The sequence below is a fragment of the Brachycentrus maculatus genome, unplaced genomic scaffold (assembly GCF_059751285.1).
Source record: "Brachycentrus maculatus isolate JH-2025_06_01 unplaced genomic scaffold, ASM5975128v1 h1tg000081l, whole genome shotgun sequence".
Lineage (NCBI taxonomy): Eukaryota > Metazoa > Arthropoda > Insecta > Trichoptera > Brachycentridae > Brachycentrus > Brachycentrus maculatus.
Genome location: NW_028280835.1, coordinates 1,727,736 through 1,751,634, shown reverse-complemented (window position 1 = coordinate 1,751,634; position 23,899 = coordinate 1,727,736). Strand labels below are relative to the sequence as shown.

At 28.2% G+C, this 23,899-nt stretch overlaps 1 protein-coding gene across 1 annotated transcript in view; it reads right to left on the bottom strand.

The window, feature by feature from the left end:
• The window catches only part of LOC148310974 (peroxidase-like), a 77,360-nt gene extending 71,693 nt beyond the window's left edge, over positions 1-5,667 (bottom strand). The window contains exon 1 of the mRNA XM_088257379.1: positions 5,416-5,667. Within this exon, the coding sequence (XP_088113505.1) occupies positions 5,416-5,426 (11 nt within the window). The 5' untranslated portion in view covers positions 5,427-5,667. The remainder of the gene's footprint in view (positions 1-5,415) is intronic.
• Between the last annotated feature and the right edge of the window lie 18,232 nt (positions 5,668-23,899).

Sequence of the window (23,899 nt, the reverse complement as noted above, 5' to 3'; positions counted from 1 at the left end):
ACTCATTAAAAAAAATCTTCTAATATAAACGAAGAAAATTAGCTTTGCATAACATTAATCATAGTTACTTTAAACATTAGAAGTACATAATTTGAAAGTTTAATACTAAATGACCTTAATTTCAAAAAATAATTTAATATAAGATATTAAAAATCCACGCGCTTAGAACGATTTTTTTCCTTATCCTCTATCTGCACTCAACGATGTATAAGGAACAGCTTTGGATGGAGGCAATATTAAAACGATTTTTAAAAAAATGATGACAAAGTCATCCATCAGTATTGTGCTTAATTAATCAAAAAGGGATACAATGTGAAAGATAGTTCAATAGCATAAATTCTTACAGCACTCTGGGCTGCATATCTAAACTTGTACGAAATTGTTCAATCTACAAGATACCGGTCTAATTCCTAGATAAATAAATAAATAATAATATTGATACGAGTGATTTCAATTTGTGTTGATACACTTAAAAACACATATGGTATATAAAGTGTGATGAAAAACACATATATTGATGTGATTTTCAATTGATTTCTCTCTTAATATCTAATGCCTGCAATCTTAGTTTCAAAGTTCACAGGTAAAGTACATTTTACTGTAGTTTCAAGCTAGAATGCACTTTCCCTATAATCTACCACGTGTATCTGACGGTACCTACTTTTCCAATGAAAAATTACATTATTTATTTTTTTATTAAGTACAAAAAGCAACAGTAAACAAAGCCGTATTTTTTAATTAACCTGTTGACATATTTAATTAATGATTCCTAACTTTAAAAAAAATTATGGTGTCACAGTAATGATCAGGTTTTAAACCCAGTACATGCAAATTAATAAGGTGACATGAATATTTTACTGTGTTTATTTATACGCACATACTCGTCCATACAGACTTGCGAAGTAACCAGCGAAGTGGTTTATGCCGTAATCACAAGGCTTTATGTATTTTTATATGAAGGTTACCTTGAAATTTCTCTCAAGGCTATTTTTTTACAGACAACAATTTCAATTGCCAAAATTGCAAAAAAACGAAGATTACTTGTGATTAAATATATTTTCTTTAAAAAAACTGACTTATATTTTAATCAACATTTTTTCTACCTAAAATCGATTTATTTAAGTTCATGATTAAATATTGTCATACCCAGAAAGCTTTCAGGAATAAGAAAATAATCAAACAAATTTTTGTAAAAGTACTATTCTTTTGATACTTGTGATGCATAGGGTATAGTGTTGGATCATCGTGGTTTTTACTAGATCATTAATTATACGAAGTTGCGGTTAACAGCCTAGAGCCCTTGATCTAAGAAATAAGTGAAATATATAACAGATTTCAGATGACATCAGCGAAAGAGATAAGAATAAAGGATAATACTGCTATATGAAAAATATTTTTTTCTATAACATTTGAAATTGCATACCCCAATCGTACAAACTTTATACAACTTTTATATATGTACTAATCGTTATCCAGATGTCTTTTTAATAATAAAAAAATTATGAAAAAGTATTCTTATCAATTATTGTACCTAATAAAGTGTGTAATTCAAAACGATTATCCGTCTTTATGTAAATTTCTATACTTAAATGAAGATCCCGGTAAAATGTTTCTATATATCTCACAAACCGTATTTTTAGTGTGTTTATTGCTTTTATTTATATGTATTTGAAAAATTAATTATTTTAATTGCATATTTTTTCCTATCAAATTTTCTACAGAAAAGCGCAACACCATTACAAACATCTCGCTTGTTTGATTTTTCAAAATCATTTTAACAGTATATCTTCAATAAACCGACAATATATATAAATATATATATATATATATATATATATATATATATATATATATATATATATATATATATATATATATATATATATATATATATATATATATATATATATATATATATATATATATATATATATATATATATATATATATATATATATATATATATATATATATATATATATATATATATATATATATATATATATATATATATATATATATATATATATAATGAAGCATCGATTACTTTTTTAAATAAAAAATTAAATAAACGCTAAAAACGCTGGTAATATTTTTTAATTATTTTAATAGCTAAAAAATATTTCTGCTTGAGTGAAATTCCTTTCACATACGTCCATCTCGCAAAAAAGTATTTAAATAAGTAAATTTGTTTCGCAATTTTCACAGAACTCTAATATTATAGATTTGTGCAATTTCTAATACAAATTTTCAGCACGTTTTGACTGGCACAAGTCTGCGGAATATAAAATAGCTAGAATGTCTCAATGTTAACCACAAATAAACATAGTTCAGTAGTTAGTAAAGTGTGATGAAATATTTATCGAGCGAAGTCGTGTTCTCGCCAAGATTGAATAATAATATAATATGATATATTATAGTAAGTTGGGGAGCTATTAAAATTTTATTCATACATTCGTTATACTTGCGCGAAATTAAAGTCGATTGGGTAATAAATTTTATATCTTATTCGTTACGGGGTATTCGTGAATTCGTACCAATGGCACAAAGTTCAGAGGCTAATGAGTCACTTAATTCTGAACTAAATAACTAGAGGATTTTTTGGATCAATGCTAATAAACTCAATGTTAAACATTTAAATAAAACATTACTTAAAACCTCTCAAGAACGTATTTTCAAAATGAAAGAAAGGTTTATTACAAACGATAAACAGGTTTCATTATGGATGATGACTTTGAATTCCCGAAGGCTTACATTTTCATTTAATAACTTCCTTTCAGTTAACTACATATTATCAACAAGAAAATACTTCCTCTTTAGAAAAATACATTATTTATGTTTTAAGAAGCTTTTACACATTATCAAAATATTATTTAAAAATTCATACGCGTTTTTATAATTTTTGAAAGCAAACATCAAAAAATCTACGGAATTCAATCGAGCGTAAAAATAGATGTCTTTTGCAATATTAATGAATTAAAGGCAGTAGGAAGTTTTAAAGAAAAACATATTTCAAAGCATGTATGTATACATTTGGTTGGTGCCGCTAACTATTATTTAACTTTATTTATCTGCACTATTTTATTACCATAAAATAATGATGACAAAGCATTTATTTAAAAAACCATATTATTACTTTTGTTTCAGTATAAAAAATCGTTTTATAAAAATACGGGGAAGTGATAAAATAACTCGATACATAAACGAGTAGAAATAAAAATGTTTGTTATCTTTTACAGAAATTGATATATTTTAAACAAACTTAACAACTTATGGCTTATCAAAATGTTTTCAAAAATATACTAGTTTTAGCGGTACTATATTAAATATTGAACCTTACATTATCCCAACATAAATTTATGAAATTGCATAGGCGTTTGCGATAACGATAGATAATATCCGTTAGATTTGCTTAGTAAAATATAAACGAAGGTTGCAAAGGCCATTGTAAGATGAAGGTGAAAATTATTTGAACACTAGTAAAGGCACTATTGATAGCTTTAACATATATTCATGTAACATTTATTTATGTTTTTAATTTTCTGAGGGGCTGATTTTATCATAAAATACAATTCATAATATGATAAAGATGTTAGATTGATTGGATAGAAAGAAGATTTTTTATTATAAACACGGTATATAATTTTCACACATTTTTCAGCACGCACTTTTCAATACGTTTTAATTTTACTAAATTTTTCATTGTCATACTCCAAAGTTTAAAAATCAAGAAAAGACAGAGAATCATGCTTAAGCATAGAATCAAACTTAAGAATGATATTTACTTGTCTGACTACAATAAACATCTGTAGATTTGGAATTAATTTTGCAGAATAACACGAATATTTAAATATAAAATGAAAACACTTGTTTAACACTACTTTTGTGTTTATTAATGTAAACAGGACTACTTTCGAGAACGATCTCATCAACATGTGAAAATACTTCGTATATTAAACTTTGAATGAATACATCTATAGTATATCGAAACTAGGCGTGTTAACATTAACAAACTTAAACGTAGTCTTATACAAGTATTTTATTTTTGTATCAAAAAAATAAAACGTTGATCTTTGATACGCTGTAATCAAAGTTAAATTAAATGGAGAAAAATACCTTTGAAATATGATATATGTGAAGAACAAAAATCATTACACTAAACATTGTTCATTTTCGTACAGTAATAAAAAATATAATATCAGCGATGTCAGTAATATAAAAATAATTATTCCTAAACTATTGACCCCTATTTACACTCAACAGTGCACAATTTACCGTATCGGATGAAACCAGTGATAAATACATTTATAATTTATAAGCTTAAAATATACCAATTTCTTAATTTCGTCTTCAAATGAAAGTTACTTTCTCACATAATAAGGTTCGACCATTAAACAATACTCAAATCGCTTACGGAAGTAGTGCGCCTTTCTTACGACCAAAGTGCGCCTTGAATACACACGATGTTATTAATACTGCTCAGGCAGGCGTATGTTAATTTAACTATGCCAAAAATCTAGTCTCGTATAACACGTGATTGAATTCACTTGTCAAACTGCCATATGCCACAGTGAGAGTGGACAATTGGCTCATTGTGTTTTGAATTTCTTTTACGAGTACGATAATGCATGTAACCTTTTTTATCAAATTATGTAGCGACCAAAAGATATTGAATTTTATATATTTATTTATAAGAGCCTCATTCGTAATAAATTTATACAGAATACTTGTACAAAATACTTGTAAAAGATAATATAATATTATATTCAAATAATTTAGTTTATTAAATTAACGAATAATGTTATAAAAAAAGTAGAGTTTAGTACTAAACTTATCGTTTAAATTAAAGTTAAAAATATTATTTTTTATACTCCCACCATCATGTTATTCCACAAAGTTAATGATAAATCAATAAATAATATGAATCTTTATAGTTACAAATATATATTTAGTATTTATACATCCTTTTATTTGAATATTTTCAAAATCAATTAATATAAAGTAAGTACTTATGTGTTGTTTTTTATCGTTCCAATTTATTTTTTCTTTTCTTTTTGTTTGATTTATCAATTCAACACGCTTTAAAAAATACATAATATAAATGCATCCCATATATTAATATGATATCCCATATATTCATTAGAATAAAAAAATCTACGCGTAAATCTATAGCTACAATTTACAAAAACTATTTTTAAGCTCTCAAAAACTAAGATAATTTATAAATACGAGACAAGGGTTTTAGACAATTCATGAAGAGATGGTACTGCCTGAAAATGAATTGAATAACATGAACGCTGGCACAAGCGGCAAACCCGTTTACAGTCAAACTCCGTTGTTTCGAAGAAGATCAATGATGATTTCACTTTCGTTTCATTTAACTGTAAGATTATACACACAAGACAAAGTTCTCACCTGGTGATCATGATGTCTGATTCAAAAATCACACCAAAAGAAATAATAATATATAAATTGTTTTATTGCACAGAGTAATAGAACACCTCAAGTCACTTGTTTAAACATCCTTTCACGGAAAAATTGCACAAATTTGTTTGATTTTTATTTTTTATTTTCGTGAATTAACATTTTGAGTGAAGTGTTTTATTTGAGGTAATTATCGCGACCTGGATCCCTGTGACTGTGTATATCGAGTACCGGCATACGACTGCTCGCCGCAGATAAGCACGTCCATACGAAGAGTTCCGCCTTGAATTTATCCCCACTGAAAGTGACAGTACTACGACTGGGGGAGAATGAACATTATTCCACCACTGACCTGCACCAAACGAGGCGCTTTTCTCAATGAAAGTCACCGCAAGAGACGCGAGTCGAAATGTAAACATCTCAACCGTTTGAACAAATACGACGTAATCGAGTCATTTGAACTTTTTGACTAGAGGTTTGGATTTATTTACATAATTTAAGTATGTACTCTTATCTGAGTTATCACGAGTGATCTGCATTAAACTGGTGCAAAAGTAGTGCATACCGATTTATATATGTAAAAATGTATATATAAATATATATATATATGTATATATATATATATATATATATATATATATATATATATATATATATATATATATATATATATATATATATATATATATATATATATGTATATATATATATATATATATATATATATATATATATATATATTTATATATATATATATGTGTGTGTGTGTGTGTGTGTGTGTGTGTGTGTGTGTATGTATGTATTTATAATAACGAAAGAATAAATGGCTGAGATAAGCATTTTCGATCAAATTAAAAAAGGTTAGAGATGGTTGATTGAGATGGTTAGGTTAGGACAAATGGAACGAATGAGTTAAAAAAGACTTTTATTATAATATAATTGAAATATTTTTTTTATTATATCTTATAGACTAAAAGTTAATACTCAGACTTCCATATTCTTTTTCATCTATTTTGAAAAGTCAAAGTTTATGAATATTACCGTTTTTTACCACATTATTATTCGTTTTCATTAATTAATACGAAGTATCTCAAAGTAGGCACTAATAATTATTTTCTTAAAATAGATTGTTATTTGATTGCTTTATTTCGTTGAAATATTTTGACCATAATATATTTCGTAAAACAAACAATCTAATCAATTACTTTGTGTTAGCACTAGGCAAGTTCTTGTGTCATAATTATATTCAATCAGCGAATAAAGAATCTCTTTTAAGTCCGAAGGTGGCGTTGTTAGTCTCTATTTTCATATACCTACACTTCTCAAACGACAATACTTCAAAAAATATTTTTTGGAAGTACATATTGCAAGTTTTGTAAGTATTTCGTATTGGAATAATACCTTTTTAAAGCAAATGTTTTGAAAGGGGTTTTAAAATAACATTCAAAGTTTTGAAACCTACGTAGTTATCTTAAAAAATCTGGTAAGGATCTTGCATACATCTAAATAAAAGGGTCTGTGTTTAATAAAACTTTTTTTTAAAACAATCATAGATGGCTCCAGTGAACTCAAACATAAAACGTCAAGAATTTTGGGATATATGTATAAGAAGGAGTTTCAATAAATTATGTAGGTAGGATGTTAAAGTAATAACTTAACCAGTCTATGACAGGTTAAAAGCCCTGTAAATACCCAGACTTCCATATTCGTATTTATCTATGTTGAGATGTCAAAATGTTTGATTTATTTATTTGTAAAAATTTTTACCATCTCCTAAATTTATATAAATATTACGTTATCACCCAATCGTGTATTAGATAATTACTTAGATGATAACTTTATCAGCATGAATCAAATATTTTAAAGACTTACTTCTTAACAGCATTGCTGTGTGGATATTATTAGGTCAATTTTTTCGTTACATTTTAATTGAGATCTCAATCGAATGCATCTCGAAGAAATGAAATGTTTTTGCAAAAGGCAAGGAAATGTTGCACAACTGAAACAAAAGGATGCATGTAGTTTTTCAAATGATGAAATAATTTAACACGCTTAACATTCACTATTCTACCTATGATTGACAACCACACTACTCAAATTTCGGAATTCATGTAAATGTGATCCATCTCATGACGTTCTGCGATTGAGTTCGCAACATCTATCAATGATTGGATTTCAAAAAACTATTATTTAGTAAAGACCAAGTAAGTCCTATAAATGCCCAGACTTCTAGATTCTACTTCATGTTGAGATGTCAAAAATGTAAAATAACTCCAAAGTGGAGAAAACCAGATTTGTAAAGAAATATTTGGACACACTCAAAATTTTGTTAATTAGGGAAATACTCCTTTTTATTGACTTATTTACATAATTCACATATTAATTTTCTTCACTGCTTTCCACCATGAAAATTGTAACAATACTTAATTAATTAATATTTTAACTTACTAACTAACTCGTTAACTAATAAGCCGCTTCTCCGCAGGGGTAGGGAGTTAGAATAGATCGCCATACCAAAATGTCTTGGCAATCTTTGCCTCTTCCATATTCATGCATCTCATCATACATACCCGCCGATCATTCTTCATGACCTGACCACTTTCAAGGATATGAAATACCTGATCATACCAAGTTTTGCTTGGTCTTCCTCTGCTTCTATTTCCAATCTCATTCGCTTCATTTGTTGACTATTATATCTCCACTTATTCAATACACATAACCAAACTATTACAATACACATTTTTAACAATACAAAATTTTATCGATAATGCTTAATTCAGCCTTTCCTCGGCCTTCCTAATTTTTAAAAGTTTTTTTTTTAAACAAAAAAAGTTTTTTATCACAATGTCTTCTTTTAATTGCAGGCAGTGCCGAACACGAAACGCTAGTATTCATTATAATGTTGACTAAATACATATTTTATACTGAGCAGTCTCATGATCCATACAGATTAATACATTTACGTAAGAGTTACGCAAAACGGTATTATTTGACCAACGGTATTATTATGATACCAACGTAAATAATAATACAGAATTGGTAGGGGTTGTCATACAAGGAGATTGTACAGAATGTTTGAACAGAGGCTGAACGCAACGTTAAATTTAAATATTGATTGTAATAGATGGCTGACTTCTGATAACATTAAGAAATATGGTAATTTAATTCAAGTTTTAATTATAACTATCGGTGACGTTAGCCGATTTCATTATGCAACTATTCCAAAAGAAAATTTATTGACTTATAAATAGTTATATATTGCTGTCTCAACTTGAGATGAAGCATCTTTCGTTTTTATACGAAAGAAGAAAGAACATTTTATATGATGTTTTGTTTTTTATTGACTGGCAAACGATGTACGAATGTTTACTTTAAACATTTCCTTGTATAGAATTTCACAATCGGCTTCCATATGAATTTGTGTATTTTTCGTCAAATTTATAGATATATTTTTCCAGTAAATAATATGAAATGTTTATTTTTTTATTGAAAAAAATCTTATAAGTCATGGAGGTAGCTAAATATCGGTAACATATCGCTCACTCCTTGCAACAACGTCACACATAAAAAAACATGATTTTTCAGTAGTTTTTCTCCATTTGAAAAATATTTTGTATATTTAAAAAAATATTTAAACAATACCTATTCTTCAAAATACAAAAACAACACTTTTTGCCCAGTAGCGGATAAATATTAAGTTAAAAATATGCCGCTTTTGCTGGGATATAGTACATTTTTTGGGCATTTTAAAAACATGCACAACTGAAAATTTACGATTTTTGATATATGACGTTCTTGAAAGGAGTGAGCATTATGCACAAAGTTTCAACGCCTAAATTTTTAATTAGTTTTTAACGACATCCACAAAAATAGGTTTAACGGTTTGTATCGGAACAAATTGGAATAACAAGCTATTATCTTTATTTAATGCCTTGGTAATATTTTAAAATTCGATTATGAATTTTTACGCCATGTGTATAATACATCTATCACGCAATGTTTTGAAATAACTAGATCTTGAAAGATACGTGAATATACGTGATGAACTATTGAATTAAAAATCCATTTGGTGTACTCTTCATTTTCAATTTATTAGTCGAAAGTAGATCACAGTCACAAGTAATGAATATTTATTTACGAAACTGCTACTCCAGCCTACGAGATTCAATGGTTCTGATTTGCCCAACCGCAAATCTCCTGAGGTACTTACATTCACATTACCTTTATAATGTTATATCATATTTGCAAACCACTTTTTCTGTAAGTTGATGTATCCTTTTCAACTTAAACAATCATAAATTTAAATAATGCTGTGTAAAAAAAATTAAAAAATGGACATTACGAGAAAATGAAGTTGTTCAATAGGATATTTTCAATAATTCGAATTAACTGTGGTACATAACGAAATATTTAAAAAAAATACTCACATTTATCTTAACTAATGATTGAAGATTTGAATAGTTTCCTAATAACACAAAAATTTAAAATCGTTACTGAAATATTGTAAAAAGATTTTTTTTAATTTATCTGCCCTAAAATCTAGTACGTACACAAAATTGACATAAATAATACAAAGTATTATTTATGTCAATTTTGCCGCTAGCTAATCAGTATTATTAAAAAGTGAATGATGTCAAAAAGAAAATTTATTAATATTTGTTTTGACGGATAGAAATAGAACACACATTTACTTCCGTATGTAATCGATCCCGTAGTAGGATCAAGCTAGATTATGGATAATTATTACCAACGCGTTTAAGTCGTACGTAAATAAACTCAACAGTACCTAATGTCAAGCTAAATTCTGACTTCATCTCATATTATTTATTTAATTAAATACTTTTTTATGAACGCTTCACTTAACAGAACCCATAACGAGATATTAATTTACATTATAAAAAATATGCATTTAGGAATTACAAATAACGCCGTAAAATAAAATTTTACAATATGGTGAATAAGACAAACTATATGAATAAGAACAATAACATTTTTTTAAGCATATTCAGGGTTATTGGTAACTGGATGTGTTCCCGGCAGGATGAGGTAGGGGTACGTAAATGCAAAAAAAAATAAAGTAAGGCAATGTATGGCCGAATGTGATTAGTTTTTGAGATATTTGAAATTTAGCGATTTTATGAAAAATACCAATTTTTGGGCGTAAGTGACAGAATACAAAAAATGGTTAGTTAAATGCCATAAAAAATTCTTGGTAGGTAACCTAATAACAAAGCTTAATAAGTAATAAAATATCAACAACAAAAAAACAGTTGTAATTTTATTACTTTGACTAATAGTGTTTTTCATTTTCTTAATATTTTATACGTTACCTGTGAAAAAAATTCATACAATTAAAAACAATCACAATCACATTTAACGTACAAATTGCTTAAAAAACATTCTCGTTTTATAAGCTTTCCAAAAAGGTATAAAACCTTTATTTGTATTAGAAAAACATATTGAAAACTAATTTTAACACTTTTTAACGTTATCTATGACTTAATATAAAAATCAAACACTTGTTTTAGACTACTTTATGAGTTTATTTCTGTTTCACGAATAGTTTAAAGAATTTAAGATGATTTCATCAAAAATATATGAAACTAGTCATGTTTACATTAATAACTCAAAAATGTTTTATTCCACAAAATCAACACCAAATCACTAAATTACTTGATATATGACTCTCGTTCTACAATAAAATGCATTTACAAAATAATTATATCCCGATGTATTATATTTCTTGAGTGTAATTACTAGGGTATGATAAACAAAACTTTATAATACGTAAAAATAACGTATTTTATTCACGTAGCAAATCAATATTATATTGGCTCATTGGGCGTCACCAGTTGAACGTGTAAAGGGCTTCACGTTTAGTAAAAAGTAGGACAGAGGCATTCCTACGTAAATACAGGTTATGAAACTTATACGGGTTGCCAAAACAACAAAACAAAAAATAACGTCATCCCAGTGGTGTATAATTAATTCATTCTTTTTTAGATCATGTTACACGGTTTTTACATCAGATTTTATTGTTTTATAAAAGATATAAGTCGTTTATGGCAAAAGTGGTACTACTCAAAAAAATAAGAAAATAAGTTCATATTCATCTCTTTCGTAATATCGTTATGACTTTTATGGATATGTTGTATTGTACATCTTTTTTTTTTTATAAAAAATATATTAAAACTTGAGGGATTTTTAAGCACATAAACAGCAAAATGCCAAATAAAATTGGAGAAATCCCTTACTCATTTCAACCAAAACGATTACCGACAAATTATATTTGAAATAGCGTTTTTTACATACATATATACAATTTCCAAAAGTGGGTAGTATGGTTGTCAATCATGGGTAGTATGGTGAATGTTACACTTGTATAAAGTGATCACTTAAACCAACCTATGACATGTCGTAAACCTTGAAATACCCAGACTTCCATATATTTTGAAAGTGCCTTTTTTTACCTTTCTTTACTCAGCGTTTTCAGTTTTGGTCTTTTTAACCGTTTTTATTTTTTCTTATATGAAAATCTACGTACATGTTATGTTTTAAGATTATCATGTTAATCAATGCCTTAAAACGTTTCCACTTTTCAACCATAAACGTGAAATAATATAAAAGAAAAATGTTCTAAAAAACATGTTTTTATTTGCAATCAAGCCTTTTTGGCTCTCTAAAGGGTATTGGTATTATAAAAAAAATTCTCTTTATGAGTTTGATGAACGTTAATATGACAATTACTGCAGTATTGGCGGATGGAATATTTTTTTTTCTAAAGCCCAGAACTGACCCTTCAAAATTAGTATTCGAAGAACTTAATGTACAGACAATTGAAGATTTTTTAATAAAGCCACTCTCTTACAAACTCTTAGAGAAATACAACTGAAGCGCAAAATTCACGTAACTCTAGATTTTCTAATAATTTTATATTGCACAGATGTAAAACAACAGCAGCGTTAAACCATTATAAGTACGTGGGTAAAAAAACTTTAATAAACTTCCGGAAAACCTAAAATCTTTAAGAATTATCAAACCTTTAAAACTAAATTTAAAAAGCACATATTAGACCTAGCTTCCATACCAAGGAATATTTAAAAAAATTGATTTTGTTTATTTTTAATTTAATTTGTTTTAATTTACTTTGTTTATAAAAAATAAATAATTATAAAACGAACTCCCTCTCTAAACACAAGTATCTACTTTATTATAGAAGTAGAAACGTTATATTTGAAAGGTTTTGTATATTTACCAACTATTTTGTATTATTTAAATATGTATTTTGTAAAAAAAAAATCTAAAAAAAAATTAATAAAAAATAAAAAAATTGCTCCGATAAAACCAATCACAACTTCATCGAAAGTAAAACTGATTTCACACCACTCTTATTTTGAGCATAGCTAATGTTAGCGAAAGATTCTCAGAATATCTGCAGTTTTTACTCAATACTATTTTGTGCAGTCATCACACGCTCGTCGGTTGAAGAAACTGCTCTACTCAGTGTACATTGTTTGAATATAAATGATATCTTTTCTTATCAATCGTATTACTAATTCAATTGAAATTGATGCTTAAAATAATAAATTATTAAAACGGTAATAATATTTTATTTTGAATGAGTGATTTTTTTAATGCATTAAAAAATCAACCCACAAATGCGTTGTTTTTATTATTTGGTTGGTATCTCGATTAGATGAAGAATTTATTGAGATAAGAATATAAAAGTCTAATATATTTACAGATATTACGACCATATTATCATTGGTTTAAGTGATTACTTTATACACTGTGTACATTATTCTGTCTATGATTAAAAACCTCACTTGATTAACGAAATATTTATTAATGTTTAATTTTTTTGAAATATTTCACACTAACAGTTAAATTTCATTGCTGCCAACTTGGAAAATACCTCTATTTTTTAAAATTTATAATAAAACGTTCTTCGAAATGCATCGAAACACGTGTCAAAAACATTAATCAAATAAAACTTAAATAAAAAAATTAAAAAGATTTTACTAATAAGTGATTTTAGTAGTGTCCACCTCCGTGGTGTAATGGTTAGCGTGTTTAGTCAACTGGGATGCTCAGACTTCCATCTTCTTTCACAAAAAAGGGAAGAATGATACATATTTTATATCAAGTTTAGACAACTTTAAAATTGATGCTTTCATTTTTTTTTTCAAAACTTACTTTCGCTGTCCAATAAATCTCTTTTGCGCGCTGAACCCAATCGTGTAAATAAAGCAATCAAGCAACTGATAGGTTGAGATTTGCAATGAGATAGAAAGATATATGTGTTCTCGTAAAATATATTTTTTTAAGCAATCCACTTACTAGCAACGTTGATGAAGTAAAAATGTTAGAATCGTTGCATGTTCGGTAACAATAAAATCATAAATACAGCGTAATTACTGGATACAGAATTGGGTCTGCTGGCAAAACTCTTGGGACATTATTATTTATTGACTTGTTTTAACAATTTTATGCAGAATCCGTGTTGCCAAAATGTTTGATAAGATTTACAATTTGCATAACAAACGAAGTCGAGTCTTGCGTCGGATTGAATTGTAATCAACCAAACAGTGATTTGTGATTCATGGAAGTGCAATCAATTGTATTTATTTTGAAATGCGCTCGAATTATGTATAGTTTTCATTGATTGAAAACAAAACTAGTTGAAGTAATTAGTTAAATTAAATTAAAATTAGTTGAATTAAAAAAAATAGCAAAATACTATTTTTAAGAAATTTTATTACTCAATCAAAAATAACAAAGACCGAAACATTAAGACATTTTTTCCAAACCTTTGAGGTACAGTCCTCTAAAGTTCATATAGCTTATACTTTTACATTATATATGGAAATATATTTATGTTAGTGATGAGTTATATTTTCTCATTTGTTTCCTTTAAACATACTTCTTACCCTATGTTTTTTATATGCCTATTTAATGTACCCGTTTATTGTTTTATATTTTGCCCTGTGTTTGTTTTGTTTTTTATATATTTTTTTTAACTTTCATATTTGTGTTTCGGTATGTTATAGTAACACTAGAGCGTAAGTAGCAAACCCTTGCGGTGAATGTGACCCACATAATGTCCAGCTTTTTGCGGACAGTGCTGGAGACATTGTGGTCGGCATAATCGGCCATTTATATCACTAAGTACGTTACGTAAGCATAAATAATGTATGCATAAATCTCATAGACATGGACAGTACGTTTCCTAGTTGCGAATTATGAGAATTCAACGAACAAGCTCAGCTTAATGACTTTCATTAAATTTATAAGACTTATTAGTTACTTAATAGAAGTTCGACAAAGTGTGGGCAGAAGACAGATCTCCTTGCTCCGGAATAAAGATTGGACGGGGATCAAAGCCGTTGAGGCACTGTTTAGAGCTGCTTAAGATAGGTACGGACAATTACTCTCAAGTGATAGCCAACGTCGGGGGACCAGACACGATATAAAGAAGACTTAAGGTTTCTGTTAGTTTTACTTTAGTATTAAACAACTGGAAGTAGTCCGCAAAATTTTGTTTTCTAAAACCATAAATAACTTAGAAATATGTAGGTCTTGATTCGGGTAGTGTTTTCTTTAATTCTATCTCCATTGTTTTCGAATATATTAGATCATAAATATAATAACACGTTATGTGAATGCTATTGTAAGGCCAAAGTGGTAAATTAAACGATATTAAAATAATTTGTTCCGTTTTATTAGTTGCTGAACAACTTTGATCGATCTTATAAAAAACCTTACTCCTTTATATTTTAAATTGACGGCGAAAATATGAGCATAGTTTTAAATTATCGATATTCAACTTTATTTAAAGTATATAAATTATCCAGTAGAGGGTTAAAATATTAAAGGCAATCTTAAAGTACCTCCAGAATCAATCAAATGACATACTTGTCAATAATTATGTAATTTCAATTTAAGGCGATTGCCGAATACGAGTATGATATATTTTCTTATCGGGTTGCCAATAAGTAACATTTATTATGTAAAATGACAATAGAATTGGCACTTTGTTATACAATTCACGCAGCTTTTGAGTTATATCACTTTCTAAGTGGGAGGGCTTTCTTTTGATTTATGGATCCATATAAATTGATTTATTTTTTAGAGAACGCTGGCTGTTAGCTAAATTTATGATAAAATTATTTTGCCATCGATTTGGCAGTAATCGATAACTGGTCGTGAACGTAATTTATTCCTTGCAAAAACGTAAAGTTCTTTTGTTGTATTTTCTAGGTACACTAATCAACGATCGGATAAAATTATAATTGTGTCGGATTCTTTTTCGTTTTTTTTTTATACAGCCAAAGGCATGTACAAACACAAAGATAACATCTGTATGTAACTTTCTCTAATGTGTGTGTTTTGGCTTCGGTAATTTCAATATTGTTTTACATACTCGTATATTTGCATACTAATTTTTTAGAGTCATTATTAGATTAAATCGTGTTAACCAATTACAAAGTTTGAAAAAAAATTGTTAATTTAATTTTATGTTTTTTTTTCAACCAGTCTTTTTTTTAAAACTATAATAGTAGTTTTTAATGCAACAATTTTAGACGAAAAACCTTTTCCTTTGCTTTTCTTTTGGATCTGTGATCTGCTTGCTTAAAAAAATTACTAGCTGTGAAATGTTGTTTCTGATTACAAACAATACACAGATCAGAAACGTGAGGTGAATTTTTAAAGAAATGATAATAACAATATTTAAAAATACAAATTAAAAAAAAATAATATTATTTTTACAAAAAAGTATGCATTCACACCTCTATACAGTGAAAAGACTGTCTTAATATTTCATGAAGGTCTCTGCTAAATAAAAAGCTTACTCAACTCAACCATAGATGATGCCGAGGACTCACATGTGAAAGAACGTGTCAATCAAAGGATATATACAAGTAGAAGCTTTTAAATTTTGGTAGTGTGGTCATAGAATCATGGGTAGAATGGTTTTATCGTTACACGTGTATAAAGCAGTCACTTGTATCAGCTAATGAAAAGTCGTGAGCCCTGTAACATAAATATGTAGTTTTCCATATTCTTCTTCATCTATGATGACTTGTCAAAATTATAAATATTATAAAATATTATTTTTTAAATATCTTTGATAACAATAAAAAATGAACTGTGTGACTGTCAACCCGAGTTTTCATTTCAAACTGCTCGTTTTACTAGACTTGATTTTAACAGCAGGAGGTCAGTAAAAACCGATTATGTCAAAAAAGAAAATCTCCTGATTTGTAGTATGTCAAATTTGTCTTTCTATCCGGCGAAAAAATTCAAGTCACGAAATACTCCGATTTCTCTTCTGTATTAAAAAATAAACAGTAAATATACCTCACGGAATCAATCCACGATTTTATTGATGGACAGTATCGAGACAATTTAAAAATACATTTTTAAAACTGTATTGAAATGCATCGTTTGCAAATTGCATTCAATATATCACTGATTATAAACGATAGCTTTGTTGTAAAATCACGATCCTCTATTTGTGATTGCAAATAATTCACAATATATTTAGTGTCCAAATCATCACAAATCTTATATCTGGGTTTGTCCACTTATACATATTTATATTGACATCTCGACATAGATGAAGAAGAATATTGAGGCCTGGGCATTTACTTGGACTCTACTAAATAAAAGCTAAATCTAATAATCGATGGCTGTTGTGGACTCAATCACGGAACGTCATGAGATGGATCATATATGTGTGACTTTTGAAAGTTGAATAGTGTGGTTATCAATCATAGGTAGAATGGAGAATTTTACCCATGTAAAATTATTTCATCATCCAAAAAATGCATACATCTTTTATTTCAGTTGTGCAGCATTTCCCCACCTTTTGCAAAAAGATTTGTTTCTCCGAGATGCATTCCAATGCGATCACAATTAAATTTACAAAGAACAAAAAACTGTAAACACTCAAAATAATGTGAAAAGAGTAAGAATTGTTAAGTATAATTACGTTTTATATTCGTTACTCCTTGACTGTTTGCAATTTTGCTGTTATGGGATTTAAAATGCTTTGAACCCATCAATCACTTATTATAATATTGCTAATGTATGTTTTGTACAAGATTTATTCACTTGGCTGAACAATTGAGTTGGAGTCAGGAAATTATTGACAACGTTGATCAAATAATTTGATATACATTCGACGTGACATAATTAATCCCTTTATTAAGCAAGTGCTTGGAATTAGTAAGAGACAGGTGTACCTGTATAATAATGAACAGCTTGTAATTAACTACTCTACTGTGTGGCTCTATGTGTGAATTTAGATTGAGGAGATAAAAAATTAACGAAATAAAGCTTGCGAAACTTTCTCGTTCAACTTGAAAATAATATTTCGTATATGTAGCATATTTCAAAATGATAAAATATGACACACGGTGACATTCTTACATGAGAAATAACACCATGTAAATTTCAAATAAATTATGATTTTAAATGTAATTAATGGAGCTCGGTTCAATTAAGTGTCGAAAAAAATGGCATTTATTACAGTTAATAAACACAATAAGTTATTTTACATTTTTGACATCTCAACATGGATGAAGTTTGGATATTTTTGGGCTTATAACCTGTCATAAGCTGGTTAACTGATCACTTTATACGCGTCTAACATTCAATATTCTACTCATGATTGACAGGCAGAAAAATTTGGAACTCATACACATATCATATCGCTCACTCCTTTCAACAACGTCATAAAACATCAAAAAAATTGAGATTTTTAAGGAGATCGTTTTTAAAGTTTAAAAATATAATGAAATGTATTAAAAACAAATACCAAGCCATTTTTTTACTTTTTACTATGCAACAGATCTTTTTAGGTAACACCTGAATGTTTTTTCTCCATTTAAAAAATATTTAGAATATTTAAAAAAAACAATTAAACAATACCTTTTCTTCAAAATGCAAAAAGAACACTTTCTGCCGTGTAGTGGGTAAATATTATGTTAACATATGTCGCTTTTGCAGGGATATAGTACATTTTTTGGGCATTCCGAAAACATGCACAACCGAAAACTGTCGATTTTTGATATATGGCGTTGTTGAAAAGAGTGACCGATATATCATAAAATAATAATATGACATGTATGAGTTTAAAAAAATTTGAGCACTGTGACCGTTAATCACAGGTAGAATGGTGAATGTTATGCAAGTGTAAAGTGATCACTTAACTAGCCTATGACAAACTACTGTAATTATCCAGACATGTAATATGGTAATAATTTTAGGTATCCAGAAAATGCAAGAGTAACTAATGTATTTTCATTCATTGATTGGGCAGTCACTTTGTGGTAATATCCGGCAATATGTATCGATACGGTATTGAAAAATGATGCGAAATACGTGTCATAATAGATTTTAAGAAATAGTGGTATTTTGCAAGTAACTTAACCTTAAATAAATAATGTATAAAAAATTAGCTTGCCATACATAGGCACTTGTTAAGGCCCAACATATGTTAAATGGCAACATAATTTTCTTTAAATCCAGGTAACGACCAGATATTCGACACACCGTTTTTTAATTAAAACATAATTTATTGTTTTTCTTTGAAATAACAAAAATGAAAAGAAAAGAGCTATTGAAAGGTTAGGAGTTTTAAATTATTTTTCAATACATATGCTAAAAATAAAATAAAACAATGAATATTCTAAAAAAATGGGTGTGAGGTGGCGACTGGGCAACTGGCTCTCCGCGCATCCGGACGCGTAATGAATTATATTATTGTAAGTAAGGCCTTAAGAGGCTAATAACCATAAAACATATTATCAAACTGAAACTGTCGATTCCTTTTGACGTTACCGCTTCTCTAGAAAGCCCATGGCTTGTCGAAAGTCGTTTATTGAGATTGATTATACAGACTGAATGGTGATTCACACGCTCAAATCGAGTGGAACTAAAATTTAGACAAAAATGAATGTAAATTGACCAAAACTATTTATCTTGGCCTGATTATTTAAAATACTTGTTTTATTTAAAAATTAAAATACGTTTTGATTACGTGATACATTATGCACTTAAACCGTGAAGCGGGCTTAATAAAATTTATTCTATCGTATGGTATATATTATTACTACACATTGAATTAGCTTCGCGTACTCAAAATGTCGATCATTTTTTTTTGAGACTCTTTGCTCGAACTCAAAAGTTTTATTTGGACATAAAATGTAATATTTTTGTGAAAATAATTAGTAAAAATGCAAGTTATAGTTTCATATATCTAATATACGAAGATAGAACATAATTCAAATAACTTATCATTTTCACACAGGTATTTAAAAACGTACATAAAACTACTTTATTTAATATTGATAGACCTACTATAAAATGAAAACTTCTTTGCACGTTTTTGTGTAAACCCAGTTATTTGTTTTTAGATATAAGTAAAAATAAAGCAATTTTTTAAAATGTAATCGTTTAAGCGATAACGTATTTCAAATACAAAATCGTTAAAAAATACACAAATTAATAAATCGTTAATAAAAATGGAGTAATCTGTGGTGATGAAACTGATTTAGTAGTAATAATAATAGCTTAGTTATTAAATCTGAACTTGTAAAATATATTTAGCTGATTAATCTTAAATTCCTTAGAATAACATTTTCATAGAAAAAACAAATATACAAGTTGAAAGTATTCCGATTCTAAAATTGAAGAGTAGGGCTTTTGTTTTTGCAGTAACTTCCAACCTTCTATAGACTAAGGTCTTTAAAATTTAAAATCTTGTACGACTTGAAACCTGTCTTCTTTTTACCTTCTCCACATATCACATAATGTTACCATTATTTTTGTCAACGTATTTAATTTTGTATTTCTGTCAAAATATCTCGATCATGGGGCCCACGATGGACATGGTTTTTAATATCAATGTTGCTGAGAAAATCATAACCACGTACTAAATATTACCCATACATGATTCTTTTTTTTATATCTTAACGGACCGTACATGTTTAATAAGTTAATATTAATAATTTAAAAAAGTAAAAACATTACTCTTTAATATTTATTTCTACTCTTTTAATAATTATACCAATAAATCGAAAAGGTTTTCATCGAATTTTCATAATATCATGGAATATCAAAAAACTTTCCGTCAAACTAATTCTTTTCATCAAAATAGGAGAAAAATTTAATAATTTGATGTGTTACAGATACGATTATATTTAAAGAAGAGATATATAAAAGTCTTTTATAATAATATTGACATAATAGAGCTTATGACTCTATCCATCATCAGCTGGCTTAAGTGATCACACTACACACCCATATTTGAACATCCATACAACTTGATTAATGGAACTTGTATATATTCAATTTGGACTTATTATTGTTAATATTATTAATTTAAACACTCTTTTTTATAAAAAAAAAAACACTTCATTATTTATGGAGACCTCAACATATAATAAAAGATGTAGAAGAATATGAGAGTCTGGGCATTTACAGGGTTTACGACCGTCATAGTATTCGGTTAAAATATAACTCCTAATTGGAGATAATCGAGATTTGTGAACAAGTATTTAGACAAGCTTAAATTGTTGTAAATAAATCAAATCTAACCAGAAATATATTGTTTGAAACTTGTTTTGTATTTGAACACAAAGAAATTAGGTTTCTCATATTTTTAGTAATGGTTTAACTTCAAACATGTAAATGCAAAACTATCTTCCATTCACCTTTCTTGTTTATTTTTTTCTGTGAAGTATCAAACAAGTACATATTAAAGCAGTTTTTTTTAAATAATTTTCCTTGTAGATATAGAACGTAGGCCAGCGTCTTAAAAAATACGATTTTTCGTTATGGCTTTATTAACTGCCAACTGTCAGTATAAATTTAAATTCAATTCAGACCATATTAAAATTACAACATTTTCAATCCGATACAGAAAAGCTTACGATACGCTCATGCGTGGTTTACCAGTATATGTATACAGTACGCCCAACAAATAATATAAAACGATCCACACAAAAATAAGTGTAACGAATGAAAAAAAAATTAAAAAATAAAATAAAAATATTTTATAATTTTGAATATTTAATGTAAGAAAGTAAATTACACATTTTTAAATATTAAGTATCAAATTTAAGAATGAAGGTAATGCGTTCAAGATGTCGTTCTGTACGAAATGGCAACATATGTTATAAATAGTGGAAAAAACACATGTGTTCATTCTGGAAGAGTTGGATATCAGAGTTAGTCCACCACTATTTGTCATAGGAAAATGTTTCATAGAAGATCCTAATAAAGTGAGGATTTCGATTATTTTAAATGTGGAATCAAAAAAGGCCTGAAGAATGATAATGTGCTGGAGCCAGTAGACACTGTAGTATTGTTAATTGATTCAGCAATTACTTTGTGTAAAAGCTATCCATTTTTAATACAAAAAAAGTGTTGTTTAGTTAATACCAATTCGATTCAATTTTTCAATTCAAACCCTTATCCGCACCCCAATGGTGCATAGGGCACTGCATTATATAAACACAGTGTTATCTTGATTGTTAACACGCGAAGGAAAGGTGATCAGCTCTCCGCTTCAGGTACCAGTCCTGGGTAATATTGAATAAATATTAGAGTGAAAAAATCACATACATTTTTTTAACCTCCCTGGGAATTGAACCCGGGACCTCTACAACGGTAGCCGAGCGTGCTTACCATTACACTAGGGAGGCGGACAAAAATTTATGTAGTTAATACCACTACTTTTTAAAATTGTGGCATGTGTTTCGATGCAGTCCGCATCATTTTGAAACACAATATGGTGTTTATTCACAAATTACTTAAAATACATCGAAACTCGTGTCGCAATAGATTTTAAGAAAAAGTGGTTTTTATTAACTTAAATTAAAAATTGATACTATAGCTGACTGAAGTCTAAATATCTACCTTAATCGGGACATGAAAGATAGAGAGAGATAAGAGATTTGTTTTCTCCGGTAGCTCACAATTTACGATCATAACGGATACAACCATGAACAAGAAGTATTATTGTAAAAATAATATTTCCTTTTCTCGTGTATGGGACCCTTTATGTTCAATAGCCCGGCGACACCGGTAAGTACCTTACTAACAGCGTAACCACGAACACGACAACTTCGAGCGCAGCCTATACCAGAGATATTAAACCATTTATCTTTTTTATACAGTTTTTTTTCGAAATTTGTAAACTGTTTATATTATGATATTTATATCAAAAAAACTGGTTGTTCCATGGTAGAGGATTGGAGTAACAGTGATGGTAGTTATAAGATTTATGGTCAAAAAATTTAGGATCAAATAGAATTACAGCACTAGGTTCACTTAATACTAATTGTATAATACATAACCGATAATTCGAATATCTAACAATCGTACTCACTTTTAATATCTGATCCCATTGATAAGTCATTAAAGACTCCATTACTTTGTGGAAATGTATTTATTTTAAATAATAATATTAAAAAAATATTTTAAAGTACAATCTGGGAGATAATATAATAAAGTACAATACATTGTTTTATGATATCTAACATAGATGAAGAAAAATATGGAAGTCTGGGCATTTGCGAGGCTTACAACCGTCATAGGCTGGTTTGACACACTCAAAATGTTGTTAAGTACCTACATTATGACCAATTCATTTTTTTAAATCTCACAATACGACTACAATTTAGAACGAAGATACGTTACTTTAAAAAATGACAATTAAACCTGTTATATAATAAATGTACATAATTAAATAATTTGTTTCAAGCTTGATTTGTTACTTTGTGATAATATCTATCAATTTTTAATTTAAATTTCACTCGTTGTATAGCACTATTTCTTAAAATCTATTATGACACGAGTTTCGATGCGTTCCGCATCATTTTTATGGTGTTGATGAAAACGATGCGGAATGGATTGAAATACGTGTCACAATAGATTTTAAGAAATAGTTAAATTAAAAATAAATTAATTGTGCCCAGAGCAAGTTCTGTAAAAGTATGTCGTTTTCTTTTCATCCACTTTTTACATGTAAAAAGAAAAATAAAAAAATGTTTTCATCGGCATTTTTAACTTTATGAATAAATTACATTTATTTTAACAGATATTGTCTCCTATACGAGATGCTCAATCAAAGGAAAGTATGTAAAATAAAAATGTGTAAAGCAATTCAAAATAAACCAGTCATATTGTCAACAATCCCACATAATTTCGCAGACTAAACGGCAAATAATACTACAAATTATATGGTTCATGCGATAAAAAATGTTATTTATTCCTGGCCTATACAGCCTACTGGGAAAATACCGCCCGCACCGCATTGTATATTAAATTAAATTATTTATCCCGTATATGAATATTGTTATGACACGCCCGAGGAGAGGAGATTTGGGTCATCTGATACATATTGCGGACTTACCTACTTTGTCCCAAAGCGAGACATAACAAAAGGTAATAAAATTGCTGT